This window comes from Rhinopithecus bieti, unplaced genomic scaffold (assembly GCF_001698545.2).
Source record: "Rhinopithecus bieti isolate Rb0 unplaced genomic scaffold, ASM169854v2 scaffold_29855, whole genome shotgun sequence".
NCBI classification, from domain to species: Eukaryota; Metazoa; Chordata; class Mammalia; order Primates; family Cercopithecidae; genus Rhinopithecus; species Rhinopithecus bieti.
The window spans coordinates 5,815-17,423 of record NW_016813109.1 but is presented as its reverse complement, the minus strand read 5'-3'; the positions used below and the strand labels follow the sequence as shown (position 1 = coordinate 17,423).

Below are 11,609 nucleotides of genomic sequence, written 5' to 3'. Positions count from 1 at the left end.
AAAAAAAAAAAAAAAATGTATCTTGGAATTAGCTGGGCATGGTAGCACGCGCCTGTAGTCCCAGCTACTCGAAAGGCTGAGGCAGGAGAATTACTTGAACCTGGGAGGCAGAGGTTACAGTGAGCCAAGATCTCGCCACTGCACTCCAGCCCAGGTGACGGAGCCAGACTGCATCTTAAAAAAATTCTTTTTTGGCCGGTTGCGGTGGCTCACGCCTGTAATCCCAGCACTTTGGGAGGCCAAGGCAGGCAGATCACCTGAGGTCAAGAGTTCGAGACCAGCCTGGCCAACATGGTGAAACCTCATCTCTACTAAAAATACAAAAAAAATTAGCAGGGCATGGTGGCATGCACCTGTAGTCCCAGCTACTCGGGGAGACTGAGACAGGAGAATCACTTGAAGCCAGGTGGTGGAGGTTGCAGTGAGCCAAGATCACACCACTGTACTCTAGCCTAGGCCACAGAGGGAGACTTCATTTCAAACAAAAAATTTTTTTTTAATTAAAAAAAAAAGTGTCTTGATCACTTAATCAAATTGTTCTGATAAAGGCTAAGATAGCTTAATTGCAATCAAAGACCATATAAAATTTAAGTAAATTATGATCATTTAAAGCCATCTTTATAAGCCATGATGCCACTTGCCTGGTAATCACCTGTTTTGTTGTTTTTTCTTTTGCCTTATTTTAAAGGGAATTGGTAACAAAACAGAAATAAGTGTCAGGGGGCAAGACAGGCTTATAATTTCTACACCAAACCAGAGAAATGAAAAGCCAGCGCAGAGTATATCATCTCCTGAAGCAACATCTGGTTCTACAGGTTGGTATGAGTGAAGAGTATATATAGAGGTCCATTTTGAGAAATCCTTGTTCTGTTCTGCTATAATATGGTAGCTGTGTTCCTAAGAAACTCTTAGTTATCAAAAGTAAATTATATTTAAAAATCAAATTATAAAAGCAGTTACTTTAATAGGAAAGAATGGGTTAGAGGCTAGAGAACTTTATTCATAGCAAGTTATTTTTTGTACAAGAATTAAAATAATATGATTCTATAATTAAAAGTGAATAGCTATAAAAATCTATATCTATCTGAGTAAATACACCATTGATTATCTCTCTTTGCATAATAACAGCTTACTTTTCCTGCTCCATTAGCACACACATACCATTTCCTTCTTTACCCCTGTTGGAAACAAACTGGCAGATGCCAAAGCTCTTGTCATTATTCCTAGGTGTGCTAGATACTAGTAGCTGAGGGGCTTAGAGCCTAATTGTCCTAATGTAACCTGTTTTCTGATTAGCAGATACCATGAATTGAAAATCAAGCCATGTTATTCTTGCTTAAAGGAGAAGCTGTATTCAGTAAGATTGTGCCTTTGGAATGTTTAACTTTTTTTTTTTTTGAGACAGAGTCTCACTCTGCTACCCATGCTGGAGTGCAGTGGCTCAATCTTGGTTCACTGCAACCTCCGCCTCCGAGGTTCAAGCGATTCTCCTGCCTCAGCCTCCTGAGTAGCTGGGATTACAGGGGAACGCCAACACACCTAGCTACTTTTTGTATTTTTAGTAGAGACAGGGTTTCACCATATTGGCCAGGCTAGTCTCCAACTCCTGACCTTCTGATCCGCCTGCCTTGGCCTCCCAAAGTGCTGGGATTATAGGCATGAGCCACTGCGTCTGGCCTTTTGTGTGTGTGTGTGTGTGTGTGTGTGTGTGTGTGTGTGTGTGTGAGACAGGGTCTCACTCTGTCATACAGAGTGGAGTACAGTGGTACGATCATGGCTCACTGTAGCCTCAACCTCCCAGGCTCAGGTGATCCTTTCACCTCAGCCTCCCAGGTAGCTGAGACCACAGGCGCGCATCACCATACCTGGCTAAGTTTTTGTATTTGTTGCCATGTTGCCCAGGCTGGTCTTGAACTCCTGGACTCAAGTGATCTACCCGCCTCGGCCTCCCAGTGTGCTGGGATTATAGGCCTGAGCCATTGCACCCAGCCAACATAATTTTTTTTTAGACTAATTTACTAAGGATTTTAGAATTTTAATTGAATGTCTGGTGGGTTTGGTTTATGTAAAAGTATTACATCACTAGTATTTATGTAATACTGCTTGCTTCATATAGCCATGAGGAAAAGAGTTAAGTATTAACTAGCTTGTTCATTTGGAATCTTAGTTTAGGAGAAAGGAGTTTGTTTCATTTTGTTCTTTAAAAATTTGTTTTGAGTCTAAGAAGCGACTATAGTAGAAAAAAAAAAAGATAAACTATTTTCTGAACATATTTACAGACCCATATATGAGTTTGTTTGTTTTTTTTCCCACACTGACCAGCTGGGTGTCCTGTGATTCAATTTGATTCTCACACTGTTTCCCTGGTGTTAGAGTCCAATCCCTCAGGGTAAGGGCTTAACTCTCTAAGACTGCCCTGACTTCAGATGTCAGTTGCAAGTCTGGGGCTTCAGAACTTCTGACTGACCAGCTATAAACTGGAGGTTCTCATGACCCCCTCCTTGGGTTTAGTCATTTGCTAGAGCAGCTCACAGAATTCAGACAAGCCCTTTCCTTACATTTACTGGTTCATGTTAAAGAATATGGCAAAGGATACAGATGAACAGCCAGATGGAAGAGATGCACAGGGTAAGGTATATGGAAAGGGCTGTAGAGCTTCATGCCCTCTCTGCCCATGCCACCCGACAGGCACCTTCGTGTGTTCAGCAACCTGGAATTTCTCCAAACCCTGTAGCTCAGGGATTTTTATGGAGGCTTTATCATGTAGGCAAGATCAATTAACTCAGTCTTCATCCCCACTCCCCTTCGCAGAAGATGGGGAGTGGAACTTAAAGAAAGCATCTAATCATAGCTTGGTTTTTCTAGTGACCAGACCCCAACTAGGAACCCACCAAGAGTTGCCTCTGTAGAACAAAAAACACTTGTGTTATGCAGGAAATTCCAAGGGATTAGGAGCTCTGTGCCAGGAACCAGGGGTAGTGATCAAATATATATTTCTTATCATATCGCAGTATCACAGTGACCAAGTAATTTTCTGGATGGATCAAAGTCTTAAGATCTGAAGTGGTAATCTTGAATCAATAGTAACTCAGCAAACCTGTGATTGAGTGGCATAAAGTGTAAATATTTTTGTAAGGGAAATTTAAATAAAATTATAATTATTAAAATAGCAAAGTAAAACAATCATTGTTCACAAAAGTACTTGGGATAGCTTTCGATAAAAAGAAAATAATGGAAGCTGCAGGACAGGGAGAGGTAATGCCAGTGGAGATGGGGCACATGCTGGATGGGGCATTTTAAACAGCCTTTTTAAATATGGAATTGGGAAGGAAAGTTGAGTTAAAGAAAGGAGGGAGTGAATAGCAAAGTCCAGTACTACATTTGCAACTTGAGTCATTTCAAAATACTTTATAAAAAGATGAACTTACAATGTCAAAGGAATTGGTACATGGACTTAGAAGATTTCACATTAGCCATAATTGAGAATGTTCCCTTCTTTGAATATTAAAAGAATCTTTTGGCCTCCACTTTCCATAATTAGGTATGTCAGTTTTGTTACCTCTTTACACTAAATGATTAGTAATTTGTCTGAATTTAAATGGGATATCTGGAATAGGAGGATCTTTATGTGAAATCAGTTTCCTAAGGAAAAAGTAAATTCTTCCTATATTAGACTGATCTTAACTCAAATATTATGCTTTTATTTAGGATGGAGCTTGTTTTTCTTCTTCCTCTCAGTTACTGAACTTTTTTTTTTTTTTTTTTTTTGAGACAGGGTTTTGCCCCCAAGTTGGAGTACAGTGGTATGATCATAGCTCACTGTAACCTTAAACTCCTGGGTTCCAGTGATCCTCCTACCTCAGCCTCCTGGAGTAGCTAAGACTACTGGTGCCTGCCACCATGCTTGGCTAATTTATTTTATTTTTATTTTTTGTAGAGATGGGGGGTCTCACCTTGTTCCCCAGGCTGGTCTCGAACTCCTGGGCTCAAACGATCCTCCTGTCTTGCCCTCCTAAAGTGTTGGGATTACAGACATGAGTCGCTGTGCCCAGCCTGAGCATTTTCTTTTTATGTAGTCTTTTCATTGTAAGATTTAATTTCTGCTATGAATATTTCCTTTTTTTCTAAGTGGAAGGTTATACTTCTTTATATCTGGAAAAGGCAGTATTGCTTTTGCTTAAGCAGGCACATAGAATTTAGGTTGTAAATTAAGATTGAAAACTTAATTTAGGGCCGGGCATGGTGGCTCACACCTATAATCCCAGCATTTTGGGAGGCTGAGGCAGGCGGATCACAAGGTCAGGAGTTCGAGACCAGCCTGGCCAACATGGTGAAACCTCATCTCTACAAAGGTACAAAAAAAGAAAAAAAATAGCTGGGCATGGTGGTGCGCACCTGTAATCCCAGCCATTCGGGAGGCTGAGGCAGGAGAAGCACTTGAACCCTGGAGGTGGAGGTTGCGGTGAGCTGAGATTGCATCATTGCACTCCAGCCTAGGTGACAGGGAGAGACTCCGTCTCAAAAAAAAGAAAAAGAAAAGAAAACTGAATTTAGGGACTGGTGCTCTAAAGCTTTGAGCTTGGTTGAAGTTTGGTTAGCAGCCATGGTTGATAAGCATACTTTGTCTTTTTAAGTGACCATTTTGCTTTTTGTGAAAATAACTTCAGTAGTTGAAAAGTCAAAATAGAAACTTGTTCACCCTTCATAAACCAATTGCATCATCTCAGCTGGTGTTAACTGCTTAAGGAAATTATTGAGCCTTTTCTTAGTAAATTTCAGGGATATATAAAATGTTTGGCACTGTCACATTTTTGTCGTTTGAAGAATTGTACTTGTATTCACACTAGTTTTCAAAGCTATTTTCCAAACCCAGAAATGCTCACCTCCTGTTTCTTAGAACATGAATATAATACTCTTCAGTGGTTTTAAATTTATATGTTCCTTGGGTAACTTTCAGAATCATTTTAAGAAATCATGTTGCTTTATCCTCTCTAAGACAGTAAATCAAATATCTTCTGCTCTTCATGGTGTGATTATATTACCCTCAACACAAGTAAAGATTTTTTTTTTTTTGAGATGGAGTCTGTCGCCCAGGCTGGAGTGCAGTGGCGCGATCTCATCTCACCGCAAGCTCCCCCCCCGGGTTCACGCCATTCTCCTGCCTCAGCCTTCCGAGTAGCTGGGATTACAGGCAACCGCCACCACACCTGGCTAATTTTTTTGTATTTTTAGTAGAGACAGGGTTTCACCGTGTTAGTCAGCATGGTCTCAATCTCCTGACCTCATGATCTGCCTGCCTCGGCCTCCCAAAGTGCTGGGATTACAGGCATGAGCCACTGCGCCCAGCCTTTTCTGTTTTTAAGCAATTCCATTTTCATTTTTGCCCTCCCTAGTAGTATTTGAATATTGACACTTACACTAAAGTATGGATCTCTGGGATCCTCAGGTGGTTCTGGGAGGATAACATATCTGTTGTCTTAGTAAACATTTTTGTCAGTGTAAGGAGAAGAGTGAGAGTAAAGAAAGGAGCCAACACCTTTATTTGTGATTACTGTAAATCAATTAACCACAGCTCCAAAACAATATATTATTATCAGACTACCCACTCCTTCCCAAAAACAAAACAAAGTAGTGGCATCCCTCATTTTGGCTCTGAACTAAAGTGAGGGAAGTCATTTATACATAGCCAAGAGCAATGAAACCAGAAAATATAAAGGTTATATGAAAGGCTAGATAGAGCTTCTATCTGAGTTTATAGGTCTTAGTGGCTTCTTCCTATGGCAAGCCAGAGGTGACTATGATTTAGGAAGGAATATGTAGGTGGTCCAGGCACTGAAAACGTGGAGAACAGCTGCATTGCAGGTATCATTCCTCCTCAGGCTCACAGAATGAAATCATTCCTGACTTAGTGTTATTTCAAGTTGTGTTCTTCAATTTCAGTTTTATCCTTTCCAAAAATGGGGTCCATGTGAGTTTTCTTCAATTTGCTTTTAAAGAATTGTACTCTTTAAAAATCTTTTTTTTTGAGATGGTGTCTCGCTTTGTCACCCAGGCTGGAGTGCAGTGGCACGATCTCAGCTCACTGCAAGCTCCGCTTCCCGGGTTCATGCCATTCTCCTGCCCCAGCCTCCCGAGTAGCTGGGACTACAGGCGCCCGCCACCACACCCGGCTCATTTTTTTTTTGTATTTTTAGTAGAGACGGGGTTTCACCGTGTTAGCCAGGATGGTCTCGATCTCCTGACCTCGTGATCCGCCCGCCTCGGCCTCCCAAAGTGCTGGGATTACAGGCGTGAGCCACCGCACCCGGCCTAAAAATCTTAATAGTTTGTTTTACAATGGTAAAACATGAAAAAGCTTGATAATTTGTTTCAGCTAGTTTTCCATGACTAATTATTTCCAAAATATAACAGATCCCTTGATAGTGAAATTAATGATCAGGTTTTGGTCACATTTTTGTGCCTTTCCTGCTTTTCCTGCTTTTGTTATTAATAACAATAGCAAAACTTATATAAGTGCAACAAGCACTGTTAACCATTTTACATATAGAATTAATTAAACTCCTTTGTTAAAATGCAGAATGTGTAGCACTGATTGAATTTTGAACCAATAATTTCTAATGCCAAGTGGGTAATAAAGTTATTTTTATGCATCCTTCAGTCCCTTCATTCCCTAATTATATTTACCTAAAAATGTTTATGTGCTTTTAAAACTAAACAATGTCTCTGCTGTTTTAGTTTGACTTTTAATTTTAAAAAACCAATCCCCTTTATTTGTATAATTTAGGACCCTTTGTGAATCCCAGTCTCAGCTCATCAGCCTTCACAATTTGATCTGTTAAATAATTTATATGCTCCTGAGTATTTAGCAGATTTTAATGACTTTAATTAAAATTCCAAAAGTAATAGGTAAGAAAAGCAAATAATTTGGTCATATCTTAATTACATAGATGTCAAGGTATCCTTAAATGAGTTTTTGTTTGTGTGTTTAAATCATTTCTTAGGCTCAGTAGAAAAGAAGCAACAGAGAAGATCAATTAGAACTCGTTCTGAATCAGAGAAATCCACTGAGGTTGTGCCAAAGAAGAAGATCAAAAAGGAGCAGGTTGGCTTCCTACATGTAGAGAGTTAAAACATTGTATTTGTAAATGTTGTGGCTTACATTCCTGTCTTAAAAGAAAGAGAAACTTTCCCCCACACTGAGTTTCCTTTCTGGACTATCTTACGCTTCTGTCCCGGTGGGTTCCAGTGCTCAATTTTAATACAGCCATTCCTGTGATTCTGCTTCAAGCATTTTCACAGAAAACAGGCTTCAGGAGATGGGAAGCCAGTGGTGCAAGACTCTTAAAAACTACTTTACATTTATTTAGAAGTTTCTGTTATCAGCAAAATGATTTCATGTTTTATGATTTTATTTGGAACCATCATTGAGTTCCTTTTTTTTTTTTTTTTAATTTTGATTTTTGGTTTAAGCTGCTGGTATGTATTTTTTTTATTTTTAAACAAATCAATTTAATTTATATTCTTATATTTAAGAAACAGATAATCATAGATGATCTGGTTTTTCTGTTAATATCGCAGATTTTTTGGAATGTTATTTTCCCAGTGGAATATTCGCCTGCTATCAGGTTGTCAGATAAATAATATTTAGGTAAAAAAAGGTGTGTATGGGGGGTTGCATATTGACTGAAGTGTATTAAACCAGTGTAATCAATGTAGTAAGATTCATTTAAATGACCTTTTCAAAGAAAATTTTAGAAGCCATCCTTCTTTAAACTCACAATCAGATTTTTTCTTAATTTTTTTAGTGAAAGGATATCCATTCTTACAGCCTAAATACCTGCCAGTAAACAAAACAAATTCTGAATAGAATTAGTTCCAATAAGTTTTATTTTAAACCATTTAATATGGAAGAGATGTGAGGCTTTTCATTTAAAATATTTCCTTCATCATTTTAAACTTCCAAATTTAAAACTAACTTTGTGGGTGGCTCTGTGGTAATCCCAAGCAAGTGAAACTGTTTTTCCAGAATATTTAATAAATTTATAATCGTATACTAATTTGTCCCATTCATTTATCATATTAAACTTTCATATTGCATACTTTAGGAAAACTATAAATTCCAAAAAATCCTTTCTAGCTCTTGAAATCTATGGTATTCATTTCCAAAATGAAGTTGGATTTGCAGCTGGTTCCTCAAATTCAATCTGTGACCAGTCAGTTAAAACTAATAAGCAGAATGAGTACAAAAATGGGACAAATTGTTAATGCCACTGGTGTTATAGTTAAGTAGTAGAACAATACCAGTGATTGTTTAGAAGATTTTATATTTGTATTACTAATTGTATCTTATAAAAGCGTTTCTGTTGTATGTTTTTTTACCTGTTGTAAAAAAAATAAAATTTTTTTTAAAAAGCTTAGAACAATCCTTAAATATTTACAAAATGTGTTTCAACATTCATATTTCACCACATCTTAAAGAAACATGAAATTCAATTTATAGCTTAAACAGGAACTCCTCCAAACAGCCTGATTTCTCTAATTCCAATGGTTCAATCCTCAAATTACCACGTGTTTTACATATACATTGGCAGAATAACTTCTGATCTCGCTCTCCTAATGTAGGATCAAGACACTGTTCATAAGACACTCAAGAAAGTGCTTTTGCAATATCACAAACTTATTTTCTTAAGTTTGTACTAGCAGCAAAAGTATTGAGCTTCCAGCTGTATGGAGCCCTGTAGCACTCTCTACAGAGAGGGTCCTGATTCCCAGCAACTTAGCTGTGAGTGCAGGCGCGGAAGGGTCTTAAAGTGGCGTGAGTTACATTAACCTGAGTATCATAGTAAGTAAAAATTTATCCTAACGTCTTTGGGGCGGGAGGGGTTTTTAGCAACATTGGGGCCGGTTGCAGAAACAACCCCTCTCCTGCCTTCCAGACACTGAGGAAAGTATTCTTGTTCTCTTCATATACCAAGGGAATGGTGGGAAACGTCTTTGCTAGAGAGCATGTGGCTGTGTGTTGTCACTTGATATTCAGCACAGGCAGCTAGGATTTAAACCCTCCCTGATCTTGAGACAGAGAACTTTACCCAGAAGATGGGACTGAGTTCAGATTTCAGATACATTAATCACTCATCATTACTTAGATTGATGAAAAGTATCTTTTCCCTCTGTTAATAATTAAAAGGGAAAAAAATTCTTTGTTAATGCTGTATTTTTCTTTCCAAACAGGTTGAAACAGTTCCTCAGTCTACAGTGAAGACTGGATTACAGAAAGGTGAGTTAGTATTATAATGTTGCTTTGCATTTCCTTGATTAAAACCAATTTTTAAGAATTACTTATTTGTACTCCATGTATTTTTGTCTGTCTCTGTAAATCATTGTTGTTGCTCTTCAGTGTGAAATTGCAGTATTCCCCGGTGTTTGTGTGTGTGTGTGACTTTTAGAGTTGATCTTATTCTGTACCTCCACGTGAAAAGTCTTACTTGTTTTGGTAAATTGGAGAACACCACGTAGACTTGATACTGTTTCCAGCCTTTCTCTATAAGATTCTGGGGTTTCACTGGCTTATAAACTAGGGATGTGACGAATCCACTTTTTTTGGTATTCGACTGAATACCGAATAGTAGCTATTCATGTTTGTCAAACATGGACTATGACAAATCAGACAAGACAAGCTGATTGAAAAAAATCTTGCCACATTTATTTTTACAGTGCTGTAAAATCTTTTTGTAAATTAAAATGATTCATAGCATATTTATGGCCACTATTAGATGACCTTATGCGAATCTATTTGAGATATGCACAAAGTTTAAGAAAGCTTAAACTTATATCTGTATTTTCTGTGTGCAATTTGACTACAGTACAAACTCCATAGCATGATTCGTGCGTTTTTGGTGAGATCAAACTGTATTTAATACCTGTAGTTTACTCTGGGCAAATTGCATTATTTAAAAATAAAATAAAACAACAGCCTCTCTGCATTCTCGGGGAGAAGTCTGCAGCGATGGTCTCCGTGGAGATCCTCAGCAGAACTGAACAGCCTCTCGGAGGGAACACTGCTTGGCGGAGCTCCAAGAAAAGACATCGCGATCGCTGCGAGATTAGGAGGCCTGATTGCGTTGTGTTTCCACCATTCCACAGGGTCGGCGGACCGGGGAGTGCAGGGCTCTGTCAGATTCAGTGACAGCTCCGTCTCCGCAGCGATTGAGGAAACTGTGGACTGAGATTCCTGTACAATTTCATCCCAGAAACTCCAGACTTGTAGTCTCCATGCAAGATTTCTTTGTCGGCGGCTCGATAAACAGTTTCTTTGTTTTCGATTTTGATTTCGCCAATCATCATTATTGGCATTTTCCTGCCTGGTTTCTTCTTCAAGACTCTGAACAATTGCTTTTACAGTCAAATGATTTTTTTTTTCGGTTTGAGCTGGATGGGTACAGCTTAAATCATGGGTCCAGCCTAAAAACCACCATTTAACTTACACTGATCAATTTCAACATGGACTGTTTTTGGTTTTTTGTTTTTAAATAAAGCATCATTAATGCACATCTGCAGGGTTTTGCCAAACAGCCCAAACTGTATACATTACAATCATTAAAAGTTCTTATTTTTTTTTAATATTAGTGCCGTTATCATGGAGAACAGCATGACAGCTGTCTTTGGCAGTCTGTCATTTTTCTAGCATTTTCAGAAACTCATCGGAAATGGCGGTACCTGTGTTTCCCTTCGAAAGCCTCTCAGTACAGCACTCCTGTTCCTCTGTTAAAACTCCTTGTTAATCCAGTGATCTTTTAGGCCAAGGAAATATTTTGTGGTGGTGTTCTGGGTCCATACACCAGCAATGAAGGAGATAGATTTGTGTACTTGTGTTTTTTAATCAGCATTAACATGGGCAGGCACCCTCATTTATAGATGTCAGGAAACATTCAGTGAAAAACTTGTAGAATGGGATGTGATAACGAGGTTCCAGTAATCTGAGCAGTCTAACGAGGCCCACCTCCTCCACCACAGAACGTGGCTATGTTCCAAGTGCTACTCTCACTCAGCCTGTTGCGGATCTTCATGGCCTCAGGAGACTTGTTTCTCCATGGGCTCTTCTGGACTGCACACTTCCACCATAGCTTGCTGGGCTGATCTAGATGTCTGTTTGTTGTATGGAAATTTTGGGGGAAAAAAAATCCAAAACACAAACTGTGGGTTGAAATATTAACCGTCTCCTTGGTTCCTTGGTATTCACCGTGCCTGATCTGCACATTTCATCGTGGCTGTTTCTGTATAGCCTATACTGCATTAGCCCAAGAGATTGTTGCTTTGTAACTTTTTGCACTATTGTTTTGGCTGGATTTGTATTACACACAGTTTTAAAAAAAAAATTCCACACTATTCTCTGCCTTTTTTTTCCTATTTATTTCTTCCCGCACAAATTCCACATAGAGGCCTTTCCATCCAGCTCTACGTGATTTGGCTGCACTTGAACACTGTCCATTTACAACCCTCAGCAATGTGCCTCCTAAATGGCATGACATATGTAGATGTGCTGCAGCGCTTGTTAATGGTCACAATAAATGCCACTTCACCAAGGAAGTCACAGATGAACAATTATGAAC

The 11,609-nt window shown here is 38.8% G+C and overlaps 1 protein-coding gene across 1 annotated transcript in view; it reads left to right on the top strand.

Annotated features, from left to right (window-relative positions):
- The window catches only part of NSD3 (nuclear receptor binding SET domain protein 3), a 72,891-nt gene extending 61,506 nt beyond the window's left edge, over positions 1-11,385 (top strand). Inside the window, exons 7-10 of the mRNA XM_017847647.1 lie at positions 689-815; positions 7,002-7,102; positions 9,232-9,277; positions 10,144-11,385. Coding sequence (XP_017703136.1) covers positions 689-815; positions 7,002-7,102; positions 9,232-9,277; positions 10,144-10,226 — 357 coding nt within the window. The 3' untranslated portion in view covers positions 10,227-11,385. The remainder of the gene's footprint in view (positions 1-688; positions 816-7,001; positions 7,103-9,231; positions 9,278-10,143) is intronic.
- The last annotated feature ends 224 nt before the right edge of the window (positions 11,386-11,609 follow it).